This window comes from Rhinolophus sinicus, chromosome 10 (genome assembly GCF_057876585.1).
Source record: "Rhinolophus sinicus isolate RSI-liver-muscle chromosome 10, RSI-T2T, whole genome shotgun sequence".
NCBI classification, from domain to species: Eukaryota; Metazoa; Chordata; class Mammalia; order Chiroptera; family Rhinolophidae; genus Rhinolophus; species Rhinolophus sinicus.
Window position 1 is genome coordinate 7,527,412 of NC_142510.1, and position 18,385 is coordinate 7,545,796.

An 18,385-nucleotide genomic window follows, 5' to 3' on the forward strand; every position below is an offset into this window, starting at 1 on the left:
CAGATTTATTAACTCCGAGGCAAGAAGCACTTCCTGTTGTTTCTCTACCCGCATCCAGTTTTTCTCACCAAGTTGGAAGTGAGCTGGCCTCAGTTCCAATTATGCACTTAACTTCTATTTTGCCACTGCAAGTGGAAGAGAGCTCCCTGCCATCGACAGTGTTGGCCAATGGAGGCAAGATCCCCTTCACTATGCCGGAAGCTTTTTTAGATGATGGAGATATGGTCCTTGGAGATGACATAGACGAACTCCTTGACTCTGCACCTGAAACTAATGAAATGGTAAATTTTAGTGTTACTCCTTTCTTACGAAGGCAGGCTTAGTTTAAAAAATAAAGTATTATAACTTGTTACATATTTTCAATATTGCCTATAGGCTAAACTTTGGATTTCTCAACTTGAAAATTTCTTTTGTCCTTTGTTAGTACCTGGTTAATTTGGTCATTTTGAAATTAAAAAAAAAGAAGTTTTCTATCTAATAATTAGCCAGTTTTCCTTCAATTCCTATTGGAGTCACATGGATGGAAAGGGCAAATTTAACATTTGGACAAAGAATAGGTATTTGATATTTAATAAGAAAAAATAAGTTTTATAGACTAAGGACTTCTCAGTCCTTGAGCCTTTTTAAAACGTGGGCTTGAAAAGAAATAAGCTCTGTAGCTTCGGTTCCTCTACTGAGTCTTGTTTTTAATTTCAACTTTGTTATGTAACATAATTACCGAGTATAGTTTTTGTTTTTGTATTCGTTTTGATATTAAAAGCAGCTCGGCCAACTTGGAACTGAGCTTATGCATTGTCATCAAATCTTTTTTCCTTTCTAGCCGTCAGCTTTAGTCAGAGGACCCCTTCCGACAGCCAGTGTCACCCCGAATGTGCCCTTCTCGGCGTCTCTGTTGGGCACCTTGCCTATTGGTGCGAGCTATGCTCCTTCACCATCCTTCTCAGACTTGTATCCACCTTTGACCTCATCCTTAGAAGATTTCTGTTCTTCTTTAAATTCATTTTCAATGAGTGAATCCAAGCGAGGTAAGAATGGAACTATTTGTATAAACAATTGCAGTTAATTTTCTAAAAATGACAATTTGTGTTGGGCAGTTATTTCACTAACTCTGGGTAGTCAGCGCTTGAATTATTTTCATTGTAGCTGAAAATATCAAAACGAAACCTTCAGTTTTAAATTCACCTGGACTTGACCATACCATTCTGGAGATCACGAAGCAGAGCAGTGAGAATAGGCACGTAGATGACACTGGTTTTTTATAGGCCAGTTTGTTGAGCTGGGTGTCTGTGTTTTGGGGGGTGAATGACTTTAAACATTTTTTCCAAGAAAGGGATACCTCATCTTAAAGGAGCTTCAAGACAGTTTACCCTTTTAAGTTCTGAACTAGGCAAATACTTACTGAAGACTAATTAAGATCAGTGTTCAGAATGATAACAATTAGATCTGTCTATTATAGGCTGCATCCATTCAGCTCTGTGAGCTATGCCTTAACTTTTACAAGGAATTGTGGAGTTTTGGGTCTGACTCCTGTTTCTGTAATCCTCGGTTTAATATATACTTTCAACAATAATAAAAAAATGTTCGTATTTCTGAGGCATTGTTGCATAGTTAAAGGGACAAAAATCAAAATGATTGATTTAAAGATTGACAACTGAAGAAACTGAAATTTGTGGGAGACCAAAGGGCAGAGAGCAAATAATTGAGTGGTAGATTAAGAAAGTAATTGAACCTTACTAATTTTATTAATGTTATGGTGAGTTCCTGCTTCATATTTTCAAAAGGAGACGCTCTTCCCATTTTGAATATGAATGATTTCCTTAGTCTTTTAAACGGTCTCATTTGGTAGGTCCTGCCTTAGCTTCTATCTCTGAAAATAGCTTTTTACTTATATTTTTTTGTCTAAGGGTTTTTTTATGCCCTTGGTTTCTAGAGGAAAGGACAAACTCCATAGCCTTCTTTGAAGTGTCACTCATGAGCAAGAAAACTCCTAGGAATTGGGATGGAAAAATAAATAATGTGGGGAAGCCTTAGTCAGCTACTAAGCCCTGATGTTCTTATTACGTGACTAGAATGAAAAGGTCTGTTGAAGTTTTTTTATTATTTTAGATCTGCCCACCTCAACTCCTAGAGAGGGAACATCGCTTAACAACAGTAATTCTTCCCTTTTACTTGTAAGTGCCACTTCCTCTTTTGTAAATACATCACTTAAATTGAAAATAGGTCTTTTGCTTAATTTTGAATGAACATGACATTCTCCCTGAAATTCTGTGTGTGCCGTGAGAGACAGTGTTAAAATAAGACTCTTCTGGAACATCCTGTAATAAATGCTCTGTGCTTAAGACTGGATGTCATAACAAATTAATCGCTATCACGGACAGCATAAGAGGCTTTAGCGCAGCTTAAACAAAATGAGGGAATGCAGTTGACCCTTGAACCACACGGGTTTGAACTTCGAGGGTCCACTTACATGCAAATTTTTTTTCAATAAATATCTGTACGATTTCCAATCTGAGGTTGGGAGTCTCAGGTGGCGGATGGCCGACTGTTGGCACTGATCTATGTCGTTCTGTACAGGGGGACTTGGGTATCCGCGGGTTCCTGGGACCAATCCCCCACGGATACTGAGGGACAACAGAAGTCTTTGGGGTGTCAAGTTATATTCAGATTTTCGACCGTGTGGGGGTCAGTGCCCCAAACCCCCACGTTGTTCAAGGGTCAACTGTATGAGATCAGGGCATATAAAATGTGTTTTTTATGGAGCAGAACACTTATCTATTACTTTGAACAACTCATGAAGAATCAGGAAAAATGGGGGAGGGGCCTAGAGACCCAAAGAAAGGAAAATATAGAAAGAAACAGTTTTTAAATAGAAGCTCATGAGGATAGAATAGTTGCGACTTCAGTCTGTGAAGAACGTCTTATTTTCAGAAGAATTTGTTTCCTTCTTTAGTGATAGTGCAATATTTGTTCGCCGTTTTTTGTTTTTTGTCTTTTGATTCTTCTTGCAGATGAATGGACCGGGCAGTTTGTTTGCTTCTGAGAATTTCTTGGGAATTTCAAGTCACCCTAGGAATGACTTTGGAAACTTTTTTGGAAGTGCGGTTACAAAACCACCTTCATCAGTGACCCCACGACATCCCCTTGAAGGAACCCATGAATTGAGACAAGCTTGCCAAATCTGTTTTGTAAAATCAGGTCAGGACCAAACAAAGCAGCAGACAGTATTGAACTAGCTAATAACGTGAGAGTTCTTAGGAATTTGTAAATACATGTGGCAAACACCAGCTGTTGTGACTTTTCAGTCCCTATTTGAGTTCTTTCTAAAGAAGCCATAATTATTAATTTGGGGCTTGTGGAGTCTTAAGGGATAAGTCTCTGCTCTTATCTGATAACTTTTATTTGTCGAGTTATATAGAATAGAATGTTTACCTGATTTTGAAAGTTTATTGAGATTTTCATGAAATTTTTTATGTTCTAAGTATATGTCTAAGAACATAGTCATTTTCAAATAGAGCAAGAACTAGAAAAAAGCATTGTAAGACCAGTATATGATATAATGTTTGTGAAAATTAAAGTACTTTCTGTTGGTTGGTTTCCTATCTTTACCCTTACGTCAAGTGGTAGAAACACAGTTTATTCGGAATTTATTCTCAGCTGAAATACAATTTATCCCCCAATTCATTTTCTTTCTTGGTTGTATATTTAATAGTGTTCTTTACCTTGATAAGCCATCAGAATTCCTATCCTAATAGTTAAATAAGGGAATGTTTTGGGGAAACTGATGTAGAAGTTTGTGTTTCTATAAAAGCAAACAGCATAAAAGGCAAAAATTGCTTTGGTAGCTTGTTTACACTTTGGGGTCATGAAAATGAGATTTTTGTGGGTTTCGTAATCAATATCCATCTGCTCACATCTGCTTATAAATGTGCCTGTAAATGAAATGATACTTTTTGTGCATATGAGCAATCCTTTTTACATCTTTTTCAGGCCCTAAGTTAATGGATTTCACTTACAACCCTAATATAGATCATAAATGTAAGAAAGATATTTTAATTGGTAGGATAAAGAATGTTGAAGATAAATCATGGAAAAAAATACGGCCAAGACCAACAAAAACAAATTATGAAGGACCTTATTATATATGTAAAGGTACGTACTATAATTTCTTAATTGGTGTCCATTACGTAACTGATAAATGACGTGCTGCATTTATTACAATAGTTCCAGAACTACTGATACTAAAGATGTTTAGATAGAGTTAATAGCAAGTTTCTTGGGTTGAGACATTAGGATTTTTTAATGTTATTTTCACCTTTGTTTTTAACTTCTTGTGTAGGGTATAGTTATTTATGGAATCAGGGCTTTGACCAGGGTTTAAACAGAAACTCTCAGATTTTAAGTTCTCTGATTTGGTTTTAATAGAATCAGAACACTGAACTATAAGGCTTGGAAAATGTTGCTCTTTTAAGATGCTTTGGAGAGAACTTAATATTTTTATTTTGTTAGGCTACTTCATCTGAACGAACTTCAAATGTTCCTAAGGGATTTTTTTAAACTTAGGTTGAATACGTGAGAGTATTAAGACTTTTTTTCCCTGTGTGGATAAAACAAATTTTATATGTGTGGTACTGGGTTTTGTTTTTGTTTTTCTTTCTTTTAAGAGTTAATACCATCCCTGGATGATAATACACGTATCATTGTTTGAAGCTCTCCATGCATTGTTATAAAATGCCAAATGATACCCTAAACCTGTATAATATTCACTGGCTTTGAAAAAACAATGGCCCATGTTAAAAACGGCCTTTAATTCCCTGTCTTTCTAGATGTTGCTGCTGAGGAGGAATGTAGATATTCAGGCCACTGCACATTTGCTTATTGCCAAGAAGAGATAGACGTCTGGACGCTGGAGCGAAAAGGGGCGTTCAGTAGAGAGGCTTTCTTTGGTGGCAGTGGAAAGGTCAACCTTACCATATCCAAACTTCTGCAAGAGCATCTTGGAGAATTTATATTCCTTTGTGAGGTGCTGTCTCCAAACCTTATTTTCTGCTGTAAAAGTGGTAATAGCTTCTGACTTGCGAGGCCAGAAGTATAGAGTACTTAGCACAGGTCCTGCCATATGATAAAGCAAGCATTCACTCTGCAATGGTAGCTCCCGTTTATATCCACAAGAATATTAAGACTTCATGATGCATATTGATTGGTATAAGTATATAATGTATAGGTATGTAGTGACATTGAAACTAAGAAGTATTTGGGATACAAAAGTTATGTTTTGTATTATGTTTTGTGATGATTTTTCTTTTCTGTCTATTCCAGAAATGTTTCGATCATAAGCCTAGAATGATCAGTAAAAGAAATAAAGATAATTCTACTTCTTGTTCTCACCCAGTTACAAAGCATGAGTTTGAAGACAATAAGTACGTTGGTAGTTTCTAATTTTTATAGTGACAAAATAGATGGTTTTCTTAGCTCCGAATTAAACCAGACTCGTATCTCCCCAGGCAACCCCCCCCGCTTTGGTTGTTTTGAAAGATGATGGCTATTTTAAAATGTCTGTTAGTGGATTTGGCTGGGAATTTTTTGATGAATTATTAAATTGATTATTTAATACAGAAAAGCATTATTGATTTTTAGTTTCTCATGGCATCGATTGAGGTGTTTTATGGCTTAACGTATAATTATCCTCCCACTTCCCCAGCAGTCGCATACAATGATGTATTTTTTCTGATAAAGACTTAAAATGTATGTTGAGTTTAGGACCTCACATTTATCTATATCTATACCTATGTATCTATAGCTGTGTCTTTATATGTATGTGTATATTTAACTTATGGCAGAACACTTATTAAAATGGCATTCCATTTTCATCTTAGGTGCCTTGTCCACATTTTGCGAGAAACAACAGTAAAATACTCCAAAATACGTTCTTTTCATGTTCACTGTCAGCTTGATTTATGTCGACATGAGGTTCGATATGGCTGTTTAAGGGAAGATGAGTGCTTTTATGCTCACAGTCTTGTAGAATTGAAAGTCTGGATATTGCAAAATGAAACAGGTAGGTGTGTACATGACTGGGAAATGTCTCAGGAGCAGTCAGGTTTGATGAGACCGTCTCGGAGACCCTTCTCCATCACCCTGATGTGGCAGCCCTGTTGGTTTTGCCCTGAGCTTTAAACTGTGCAGTTACTTCTCATTTTTAGGGCGGCCTATTTTGAGTATGGTCTCATGTACTTAATTGCCAGTACAAGTTTATGCAGGTACTATGGTTTTGTGAGGAAGAAAGATTCCTCCAGAGGCACTGAGAGCTCTATTTGAAAATAGTCCATTGTGAAAATGAGTCATGTGATATTCATTCCTCCTTGGCAGTAGACTCCACTGCATGGGGATAATTAGGGAATTGAGTCTGGGACCTGCTTGGTGGACTGTTACTATGTAGAGAACCTAAATGAAGGCTTGTACATTTCCCAGGTATCTCACACGATGCAATTGCTCAAGAATCTAAACGATATTGGCAAAAATTGGAAGCAAACATACCTGGAGCTCAGGTATTTTCTCTTGTGTACTTTCTGCATTTGGGATCTTTCCGGAATGGCCTAATGGATGTTAGTTGTTGGCAGAGGCAGGTCACACTTGCAGTCCAGTTATTTTCTTAATGTTTATTGAGATGAGGAATTCTTAACGTGAAAAAAAGTTTTCTGAATTTTAGTTAATCATCGTAAAAAAACAATTAGTCATCCCATAATACCTGCCAAGAGTATAGGACACACTTTTCCTATTCAGCTTAATTGGAAGAACAATTGGGTTCTGGGAATTGTGGGCGTAAGGGAGATCGATTGTGTTTGCAGTTTTGCTTCTCACCAGGCAAAAGTGCTCTATCCACTAACCACCGTCCCCCCCTCCACCGCCAAATATTCCAGTCATTGACTCCAAAGCCCACTTTTATAAACTGAGGTTTGGCGTTTGTAATCTGCTTTTATTTTCTTACACTTGGGTGGAGAATTGGAGATTTAGTTATGAGATCATATATATAATGGTCAGATCATCAAACCAGACAAAAAGAAATGGTGTGCTATTATGAAAAAAAATGCATAGCGATTCAGTATTTTATAAGAAACTGGTTTTGTGTTAAAATCAAAACTGATCTTTTCGTTGTTTAAGGTACTTGGCAATCAAATGATGCCTGGATCTCTGAATATGAAGATAAAATTTGTGTGTGCTCAGTGTCTGAGAAATGGGCAAGTCATCGAACCAGACAAAAACAGAAAATATTGTAGTGCGAAGGCAAGGCATTCGTAAGTAGTGTGTGTGTGGAAACAATGCCTACTTTTTAATGATCTGTTTTATAAGCATAAAACCATACATGTGAGAAAAAGGTTAGGACTTTGAAGCAAGCAAGTAGACAATTTAGGAGTAATTGCAAAGCAAACGGGAAGAGATTTTTAGGCTCTAGCAACTAAGAATTCAACGAAATTCAATAGTATTTTTCCTGTATTGTATCAGTTTTTTGTCAAGGATTCATAGGGAATGTTTGTTTACAAATATCAACAGGAAATGAAATGACAGAATCTTAAGGTATTTCTTTTAGAAGGGTTGAGGAAAAAAAACACCTCTGGTCCTTTGGGTACAAACTTCATACCTGTCCCTTTATATGCTGCCTTTTGCCAGTGTGTCTTTGTTCTTTCTGAACTCCATTTTTCTTAGGTGGACCAAAGATCGTCGTGCGATGAGAGTGATGTCTGTTGAACATAAGAAGTGGAGGAACATCCGTCCTCTCCCCACAAAGAAACAAATGCCTTTACAGTTTGATGTACATACGTAATTTTTAAGCCACTTTTTTTTTAAAATTAGGTATTTCAAATCATTAGAAAGTAGTAGTAATTCCGATTGAAACTGGCGCCCTTTAATGCTCGTCGTCATAATGAAATGTAAATGGTCCTCTCTTTTTGCTTTCCCTTCAGTAGGTGTATGGTTCTGAGACAGTTTTCAGGTGGATTGGGATTTTGTGAGTTATCTGGAAAAAAGTAAATCGAGAATCGAAAAACACTTATGGGCATGCTTCAACTTACTTTTCGGATGAATTACTTTTGGGAGGGATCGGAAGGGAAACTTACTTAAATTTGATTCCTCCGCTTTGCTGACAAACCCTTCTGTGTTATTATGCGTCTGTGCATGAGATGTTTTTATCATGTCTCTTTCTTCCACTGGAGCAATGGAGACCAGCTAAAACATACCCCACTTTACGGAACCTTCTAAAAGTAACACAAAGGAAACATGCTCTGTGTTAGAGGAACCTGTTCCTCAAAAACCCTTTGAAAGTGCCAGACCCGCTTCAAGTTAGGATAGTATTTCATTTACGAGGTGGCGAGTTTCACCTTAGTACTGCACCCCGGTGCCTTACGTGGTCTGGAAGCTGACTGTCCGAGCAAACCCCTTGAGCTGGCTCTGGACTTGCCTCTTCAGGAGAGAGAGGGTCTGGAGAGAGTCTGGAGGGATTTCACTGTGTGCGTTAATGGAGACGGACATCAGAGCACTGACAAGGAGTAAACTCCCTCCCAGTGGAGGAAATATGGAGAGAACATTTTGCCCAGAGACGCCAGTCACATGGATTGCAGAGTTCCCTTGTAAAGGAAGCCTCCCTCTCTGACTTGCCAGGAATAGTTGAGGAAGAGGAAGAGGCAGGTTAATTTCCATGGCCAAGTGCACCTTGCGTTTTGTAAAACTTACACAGGTTACAAGGTCAGTCTTGGAAGGACGCGGTGTGTCTTTGTTTCATCTACAGTGGTTTCAGACTCATAGATTTGGGTGATTTAATCAGTGGGTTATGTAGGAGGAGAAGAAGGCTGAGTGGAACCATTGATGTCTTCTGCTTTACAGGGTGGCGGAGATTAAGGGTATATTCCTTCATATTTTGTTAAAACAAAGATGACAGAACAATTTTAGCTCAGGAGGCAGGTGCCTAGGACTGCTGTGGGATGGACGTGGTATCCTGCCGTGGGACGGACGTGGTGTCCTGCCATGGGACGGACGTGGTGTCCTGCCGTGGGACGGACGTGGTGTCCTGCCGTGGGACGGACGTGGTGTCCTGCCGTGGGACGGACGTGGTGTCCTGCCGTGGGACCGACGTGGTGTCCTGCCGTGGGACGGACGTGGTGTCCTGCCGTGGGACGGACGTGGTGTCCTGCCGTGGGACGGACGTGGTGTCCTGCTGTGTGCTGTTACACTGGCTTGTTTCCTTTACTCTCATACTAGGTATTGCTAAGGGGTCTTTTTGCTAAAAGAAGAAATACTACTCTGTGTTTGTATGTGTGTAGACAGACAGTGTGGTGAGGTGGAAAGAGCATGGGCTTCAGAGTCTGCCCGAAGGGCCCTAGTCAAGTTCTGCAGCATCAGTTTGCTCACCTGTAAATGGGAGTGATTACATCCCAGGGCAGATGACACGAGATGGTGTTATGTCAAAACCCAGCAGTGGCCGGCCTTCTCCTCTCTTCTCTTCTCCCTGCTCCTTATCACTGAACTTGAAAGACTATGGTCAACGTTTTCCTAGGAACGCCTGACTAAGTACTTCCTGGGGTTTGCCTGGGATGAGGACACAGTAAAGCCGGTTGCAGGATGTTTTCCTGACTTCTGACTTTATACAGAAGACCCTGAGGGAGGTCATTGACCTTGGTCCCATGGAGAAAACGTACCGTGTTTAGGGCTCGCTGTTTTAGAGTTTTAGCAAAAACCAATGTTAAGCATCTAATACCATGCAAGCTAATATATAGGGCCAGCTCCTGTTGAAACACAAACAAAGATAAGCTAACAGTTAATCGTCCTGGGATTTGTGCTCTATAATGACAAGTGTATTGATATTAGTATTTAAGAATGAGCTCTTTTGGTGCTGGAGGTTTTCTTAGTTCTTCAGTCAAGGTTCCTAGGGAACCCTGCGTTCTGATTGCTGTCACTTGATTTTCCTACCAGTATCACTGTATTTACTTTGTGAAATAAAAATGCAGATAACCAGAAGAGGCATTATTTGAATGCTGTGTAACTGGGTGGCCTGGTTAGTGTAATATTGTCTTCAGAAAATACACATGTGGTGAGTGATGACTGAGGTTCGCCGCCAGTATCGGTTATAAGGAAGCTAAATGTCTGAGTTTTTCCCGACGCTGCTTAGTACCGTTAGAGTCATCTGTAGGTTCTTTACCACTTCCCAGGCGCTGGCAAGGAGGCATCCTGGGTGGTAGGCAGGCGACAGTAGGCGCTGTCAGACTGAGAGGGCCAGAGATTTGCACTCGGAGATAAAATGTTTTGCTTTGTTAAAAGCAGATACTCTGAATAAGTGAGTTTGTAGACATTGTAAGAAAACGTCCCATATTCTAATTCATTCTTTCCGTTGGAAATTTTCTTCTGAAAAATTTTGAGCTAGAAAGCTTAATGTTAATATCGTCTCCTGTATTTTGGGCTTATAGTCAATTTGAATAGAATCAAATTAATCTTAGTTAAAAATTATATTACTCAGCATTAGCATGGACAATAATGATGCTTATTTTGCCTACATGTAAAACAGGCAGTTTGACTAAGTGTGCTCTGTCTTACATTCATTTTTTTTTATACAGCTGTGCAATCATATTGCTTCTGGGAAAAAATGTCAATATGTTGGAAACTGTTCTTTTGCTCACAGTCCTGAGGAACGAAAAGTGTGGACGTACATGAAGGAGAACGGGAGTAAGTTGGTGTTTTACCTGTGGCCTTGATATCCGTGAAACCTAGCTTGCCTGAAAGTTACTTTCCTCTGAAAACACGCCAGCTTACCGTGAGCACAGAAAGCAGTTTGCGTCCTAAACAGTTGTACCATTTAATCAGTGGAGCAGAAGGTGGCATCTGCTGTGTTTGTTTAGCTCTGACCTGGATTCACATCTGTGGATCTGCGTCCTGTGATGTGGGAGATGTGGGCCTGAGTAGTGGTCGGGGGCTGTTAACCCTTCCGTGACCGCTTATGTCAGCTCGTCTCCTGTTGTGAATAGTCACGCTGGGAATTAATCAGGTTAGAACTGGAGGCTTCTTCAAGAAGGCCTTACAGTAGGACAGCCCAGATTCAAAGGCCCCAGGAGAGAAGGTTTACCTTGGTCAAACTAACTGCTAGTTCATTGTGGGAGTCTTTGGAAGGAGCCTCAGACGACCTTTTGCTTTTGACCAGAAAATGTTTTACTCCAAGGATCATTGTTCCTTAATCTTAACTGATGGAAGGTTACCTACTGCTTAAGATCTGCCATCTGTGAATTACAAGAACCAGTCGGATTTGAGCATGTCACCTGCTATGTCTCAACCATGTCAAAATTCAGTGACTTGTGTGGACACGAGTCTTCCTCGCTGTCTTGCCTGGAGTAGGGACATACAGCAGCTGGGGGTGAATTTGGCCATACATACCCCTCTCCCCCTGGAGACAGTTTTGTTGTCATGACTTTTGGGACTGTGCTACTGGCATCTAGTGGGTTGAGTCCAGAGGTGTTAAACAGCCTGTGATGCACAGGACGGCCCCCAACAGCAAAGGATTACCCAGCCCAGAGTGTCAGTAGTGCTGAGACTGAGAAAGCTGGTCTTAGCACTTGACGGTATAAGGTGGAATATGCCTGTTCTCACCATAGGAAGCAGCTTGCAGCCGCTGCCCAGGACCTGGTCATGGTTGTATTGTAATTGCACCCCAGCCTGTCGGGCCCCTGGGACTGTGGCTTGACTGACGGACTCCCATCAGGGTCAGAATCTTGGTCCCAAAAGTAGCATGTGCTCCTCTTTCTCAGTAAACAGTGAGGAGCGTGTCAGCTCCAGGCTCCCTCCAGCCGAGTACACACTTGTGTGGTGATGGCAGTGGTAACGAGTGTTCAGCGTGGGTACGAGGAAGCCGTGCTGAGGCCTTTTTTTTTTCCAGTGGTACCTTCACAATGGTTTCTGAATTGTAAACACCCCCAAAGTGTCTTACAGATGTAGAGAGGAGTTAATTAGTCTTGAAACCTAATATTTGTGGTCTAACAGTCCTGAACTTGATTCTTACCCAGGGGAGTTCACCTGCTGCTTGGATGGTGGACCATCTCTCTGTGTCTAATATAATGTCTCCATTCAGCCCTCTCACTCTTTTTTTAAAACGTAGACTGACTTATACAAAAAGTGTGCATGATCTTGCATGGATTTAAATGGTGTCTACTTAAATCTTTGCCCCTGAAAGTGATTCATTTTTCTTTAGTACAAGATATGGAGCAGTTTTATGAACTCTGGCTAAAGAGTCAAATAAATGAAAAAAGTGATGATGTAGCCAGTCAGTCCTGCAAGGAAAATGGAAAACAAATTCACATGCCGACAGACTATGCGGAAGTTAGTGTAAGTACCGTTGGTTGGTTGGTTGGTTTCACCTCTCCTTTGCCTCCGAGCCATAGATGGAGCATTGCTTTTTTCTCCCGCCTTCTCTAGAACCTGGCTCCATCACTCACCACTCCCTGCCATCTTCCGGTATCTTCAGCTTCTTTTTCCAGGGGTTCTCTGCTCTTAGCTCAAGTCTCTTCATTCTACAGTCCTTCCCTTGATCCGTTTTCTGACTTTAGAGCCAGAGAAGTTGAAATCTTAAGTCCTGGTTCCTTTCTTAGTAGCGTGTGAACCTGAGCAGGTTGTTAATGCTCTCTCTGCGAGGGGGGTTGTTATGATGGAGAAGTGAAGTGTGAGTCTGGACGCGCACCCCACTGCTAGGCCACAGAAAGGGCTCTGGAAAGGTGGGCTCCCCTCCCCCTTTTACAATTTTCAGAAAAGTAAGGATAATATCATGACTATTTTGAGCCCACCATCCCAAGTGAACTGATGTTGTTAGTTGTATTTGCTTCTGTAAATGTTTACATATGAAATGGAACCCCATTTGTCCCCCTTCCCAGAGGGACCAGGTCCAGTGTGTATTTTTCCAGGCCATGTTTACACATCTTTGACATTTATTCCTAATCTGTTGTTCTGCCTGGCATGTTTTTTAAATTGACTTAGGTATGTATGCATTATTCTGCTAGTTGTTTCTTGTTTCATTGTTTGGCACCTCTCCATACTGACTGATTCAGTTGAATCTAGGTCACGTCTGTGGCCTGGCCTTGCCCTGTGTCTGTGCTTGTGATGTGCCCTCTGAACTCTGCCCCCCTCTGCCAAGGCTCAGCTCTGATTTCCTTGCCACCTTTTCTTAGGTCCTCCTTGGGTTCCCAGAGCAGCATCACCCACACTTGCTGGGTCATGAGGTCTACCTGGGGTGTTTAAGAAGATAGATTCTCGTCTGTGTCCCAGACATATTGAGTCAGAATCTCATGGGAAGTCTCCAGAATCTATTCTTACCCAGTGCTGCAATGACTTTTACATGGGGCATTTGGGAAATACAACTCAGACACTTAGCATTTACCCCCCACCATAACAGAGTGCTTCTCTGGGTCTGTGCTCCAGGGCCAGCGTCTCCCCTCTGGGCACTTCTCTGGCACCTGGCACAAGTCCCGGTCCATACGTAGTAGGGGTCTGTTCACATGCACTGAACGTAGCACTGCTCGTCCGCCCCTCTGCACTTGGCGAGCCTTGGGCTTTGGTGTCCTCTGCTTTTTCCCTCATGGTGTCACTGCTTCCCAGAATCCTTGTTTGAGCCGGCTCCTGGTCCTCCCAGCAAACATCCTTGTTTGCACACCAGCTCCTGCCGCCTCCTTCTGGAGACTTCCTGGACACCTGGCTGAATGCATTGCCTGTGCTCTGCTGCCTGTGTTCTGGCATGCCTCCCAGTGTCGGCGTCCTTGCCTCGGTTCTCTTTCTGACTTTGAGATTTGTGTTCTTGCCCGGCTCCCCCTGTAGACCTGCTCCCTGAAAACAGAGTGGGTCTTCGGTTGGGTGGTTTCTAGTCAGCCTGATGCGCTGAAGGTGTGTGAGGGTCCCACAGACAACCCCTGCTGACGGGACGTATGTCTGTCGTACTCCGTAGGTGGACTTTCACTGCTGGATGTGCGGGAAGAACTGTAACAGTGAGAAGCAGTGGCAAGGCCACATTTCCTCAGAGAAGCACAAAGAGAAGGTTTTCCACACTGAAGACGACCAGTACTGCTGGCAGCACCGCTTCCCAACAGGCTATTTCAGTATTTGTGATAGGTACGTAGGTTCCTTCCATTCCCACACGGAGGCTGCTGGTCTCACGTAACCTTGATGTTATGTTAGTAGACAGCACATCTGGGTGATGAAGTCTTCTGATACTGGCAGCTTAGATGTGGGCTCAAAGCTCCAGTTGCCTTTGAACATTTCTTCACTCTTCTATGTTAATATGAAAAGATTTACTAGACTGCCGGTACCGGTTTGCAGTGTCTTAAGATGACCGAATACAGAAGTGTGTTCATTCGAGTTTGCCTAGCTCATCTCTGAGTTCCCGGCCATGATTGTCTAACCCTTCACCACAGTGTTTCTTGTAGATGTTCGTCAGTTTTGAAACTGCCTTTGAATATTTCAAGTGTAAATCTAGAACTTACTCAGGTCAAGGGAAAATGTTAGTATCACTCCTTTGTTTAAGTTTACTTAGAAACTTTTTCAATGGAAAACTAGATAATTTTGAATTGCTCCTCATTTTGTTAAATCACTGTTTACATTAATTTCCAAATTTAGATCCATTTGCTACTTAAAACTATGGGAGGCTACAACTATTTCCTTAATGTCAATTCTGATTTATTTTCACTATATCAGGAAGAATTCCCCCATCAAACAGTATTTTTCTTTTTCTTCTTTTTTATTTTTAATGAGAAGTTCATTTTTTTAATTAAATCACAAAATCAAGAAAAGGTAATTTTAATCAGTTTACCTAAAAATACCTTTTGTTTGAGAAAATATTTGAATTGTAGCAATAGAAGTTAGTTTTCATTAAATACATTTGAAGAGCTTAAAGTACCAACTTAGTGTGGATGTCAAGTCTGTAAAATACCCATTTTTCTAGATGGAAGATTTTGAACTAAGAGTTTTAAGCAAATTGTAAAGCTAGTGAAGTGTACATTTTTACGATTTTTATAAACAATTTGTGGGCACTTACCAAGCTAACTTGTCCTAACAGGTATATGAACGGTACCTGCACAGAAGGGAGCAGCTGTAAATTTGCACATGGAAACGCTGAACTTCATGAATGGGAAGAAAGAAGAGACGCCCTAAAGATGAAGCTCAACAAAGCAAGAAAAGATCACTTAATTGCCCCAAATGATAATGACTTTGGAAAATATAGTTTTTTGTTTAAAGATTTAAACTAATATGCTGGCTTTTATGTATGTTACCTAATCAGAGCATTGACCAGAAAAATTGAAAGTGTTCTAAGGTACGTAGCAGAGGAACTGCAGGTTTTCTGCTTGTATTGGCGTCTCTCCTCCCTCCTGAGCAGCAACCCACAGTAGGTAGGAAAACGGGCTGTTGAACGGGTCTGGCCATGCTCTCATGGCACCATTGGCATCAAATGGCAAAGTGACCGCTACCCGGTTGCCATCTGTTGAACAGACTTTTGGATGAAGTGTGTCGGGGAAGAGGATAAGGTTATGTCTGGGACGACTCCTTGACTTGGTCCTTCAGATAAGAACCGTAATGGTGAGAGATTAAATACTCGTTATTAGGATCAGAACACATGATGGATGAAATTCTTTACACGTTTTAAGCGGAACGAACTTGTTTAATAAAGTTTGCTACTTATCTGTATGTAGGTTGCTAAAAAGGATTTTCTTAACTCAGATTTTAAGCCAAATAACCATTTAACACCAGTATACGTTAAATGGGGTATTTTTCTGTATTTGTATGTTTCACTGTAATAAGGGAACTGAGGATAATGTGCATTGAGAATATTTTGAAAAATAATCAGCTGACTCAAATTTTATTTCTTGGTCTTTTGCTGTTTAAATGATGATTTTGAAAGATTAAACTTGTACTGTTGGTATTGTGTAGTGTATGGACCAATATTGCCTGTAATAAAGATTTTATATGTAGCTGTCTTTCACTTTTTGATGTGGTCCTTTCCCCCAAAGAATTGTGGAAACTGGTACTAAAATCACAAGGTTTGATTCTTTTAAATAACACTTTGACTTAAGTAATTAGTGACAGAATGCAAATTAAAGGGACAAGAAAGCAACTTGTACTCTGTCCCACTCTCCTGGATTTAGGTTAGTAAGAGTCTTTTCTTGTTGACTGATGTGGTACTTCCTCTAGGCACTCTTCTGTGTTTCTTCAGATGAATAGTTAGCAAGGAGACACATAGTCAGCTAAGACTAGGGCTGTGGGATTCTGTAGAGACAAGTGTCTCGCACATTACCCTCCATGGAGGTGTTTGGTTGTTAAAAGGCCACTGAAGGCATGGGCTGGCAGAGACAAAGCAAGGGCTAAGCTGTCCTCTCTCCAACTCTACCTGCTTCAGAGACTGGGACCCAGTGAGCTAGGGAGAAGAGTTATCGTCACGATGTGGGGGGCAGCCACTCACGAGGACATTGCCAGTGCAGAGTCCTTGGGAGTGGGGGTCAGGGAGAATGGCTGACAGACTATGAAGACAGGATCTGCCAGGCTGTGATGTACTAACCCTGCAAACCCTCAGGCAAAGGCACTTCCTCACGCCCTTGAAAGGTCGAGTGGGGTTCAGGGGAAACAGAAAAGGGATTCTGGTCTAGCAACCTACTGTGAATGGGAACTGGTAACTTGACCATATTTGTTTTCATTTGTAATGTGTCATATAACTCAAATCTACACAAGGAAATCAAGAGAACTAGAAATGGTAAATAAAAAGGTTAATATAAATAGAAAAACTAGACATATTTTTTTCTCTTCTTAGCTTCTTTAAACAAGATTATATAAAACAATACAACACTGTATTATTGGGTTTGTAATGTAACATTAAAAAAGTAATAATAGCACCAAAAAAAGGAGGGAATGGAGCTATGTTGGAGCAGTTTCTATATCTTACTGTAATTAAGTTAGTATAAATCTGAAGCAGACATTTTGAAGTTCTCAAAAAATGTATATTGTAATCCCTAGAGCAATCTCTAAGAATATAATAAAAAAGTTTAAAATCATTACAGGAATTAATGATAGACTAGAAAATATCCACTTACTACAAAAGAAGAAAAGTGAAGAAGGATCAAAAAAGATGTCAGATACAGAAGACAAATAGCAAAATGACAGACGGAGGTTGACTCACTGAATGCCCTGGTCTACCTAGCAAGGTAGCCATTGGAAGCTGCATTTTATTCCTGGAAACGGTGCACCAGGGTCACAGAGCTGCCCTGTGGCCGAGGGGGGCCTCCCCTTAGCTCCTGGCTCTCAGCCCTGCTTTGTGCGTGTCTGTTGCCGGGCCCCTTACCACCTAGTTCCCTCCGAGTATCATTGGCCTGGTTTGAAGTCCAAGGTGCGGCCCCAGCAGCTGTGTAATTAATTAAGGACGTTCACTCAACCCTAGGGACACTTGTCCCTCCCTCTCAAGGAAACAATTCCTTCCTGGCACTCGGAAATCCCATTTCATCCCTCACTGACTTGTCCTTTTCCATCACAAAACTTGTTTAGAAAAGACCTAACATTTAGAGTCAGGATTTAGAGTCAGCAGGTGAGTCACTGGGGTGGCTTCTTAGCCAGGGTGGCCTGCCTGAGTCTCAGTTTCTCACCTACGAGCCTGGTGGCCTCCCTAGGTCAACTGACTTTTCCAAGCCTCAGTTTCCCCATCTGTAAAGTGAGCACAGGCAGTACAGACGCTCCTAGGCTCCAGGGTAGGGAGAAGGTCCTGAGTCACACAGCACTGAATTGATGCAGGTGGTTGACACTGGGCGACAACTGAGTACTCACTATGGGCCTGGCGCTTTCCATTAACCACCCCATCTAATCCTCAGAACAGCCCTGTGAGAGAGGTACTATGACCTCCATTTTACACACGTGCAAACCGAGGCCGAGTGATCATTCCCACCTCACTCCTGGGTCCTTGGACATGTTTCGTCTATGCACGTGTTTTCCTTCCGTTAAGCGGGGAATAATAAAGGCACCCACGTCCTCCGCAGCCTGTAGTCAGACTTGTGGGCACGTACCCTGTCATCACCATCGTTCTTAAAACCCAGTGGGTCAGGATGGTGACCCCCCCCCCCCCCCCGCCCCGGGGGATACCGAGGTTCAGTCTATCGGCGCCGGGCGGATCCCGAGTAGGCGTGGCCAAACGCTCGGCCCGGCGCCTGCGCAGACTCCCTAGACCGAGGACGGGGTCCATGCGATAAAGGTGGGGTTGAGGGGGCCCGAGGGAGCGGATTGCGCAGGCTCCGTGGGGGAAGGGGCGTGGTCTTCCCGGGGCGGGGCTTCCGGGCGGTGTCAGCGTCAGCGCAGACTCCGTGGGTGGGGGGCGGAGCCGCCTGCGTGGGGGCGGGCACTG

The 18,385-nt window shown here is 41.8% G+C and overlaps 1 protein-coding gene across 3 annotated transcripts in view; it reads left to right on the top strand.

Moving 5' to 3' along the window:
- The window catches only part of ZC3H7A (zinc finger CCCH-type containing 7A), a 32,730-nt gene extending 16,747 nt beyond the window's left edge, over window positions 1-15,983 (top strand). For all 3 annotated transcript variants that reach the window (XM_074322858.2, XM_074322859.2, XM_019715159.3), the window contains exons 9-23: window positions 4-281; window positions 821-1,025; window positions 2,107-2,171; window positions 3,009-3,195; window positions 3,988-4,149; window positions 4,824-5,020; window positions 5,317-5,417; window positions 5,874-6,055; window positions 6,469-6,545; window positions 7,159-7,292; window positions 7,702-7,807; window positions 10,599-10,707; window positions 12,221-12,354; window positions 13,961-14,124; window positions 15,068-15,983. In XM_074322858.2, the coding sequence (XP_074178959.1) occupies window positions 4-281; window positions 821-1,025; window positions 2,107-2,171; window positions 3,009-3,195; window positions 3,988-4,149; window positions 4,824-5,020; window positions 5,317-5,417; window positions 5,874-6,055; window positions 6,469-6,545; window positions 7,159-7,292; window positions 7,702-7,807; window positions 10,599-10,707; window positions 12,221-12,354; window positions 13,961-14,124; window positions 15,068-15,257 (2,291 nt within the window). In that variant the 3' untranslated portion in view covers window positions 15,258-15,983. The remainder of the gene's footprint in view (window positions 1-3; window positions 282-820; window positions 1,026-2,106; window positions 2,172-3,008; window positions 3,196-3,987; window positions 4,150-4,823; window positions 5,021-5,316; window positions 5,418-5,873; window positions 6,056-6,468; window positions 6,546-7,158; window positions 7,293-7,701; window positions 7,808-10,598; window positions 10,708-12,220; window positions 12,355-13,960; window positions 14,125-15,067) is intronic.
- Window positions 15,984-18,385: the final 2,402 nt, after the last annotated feature.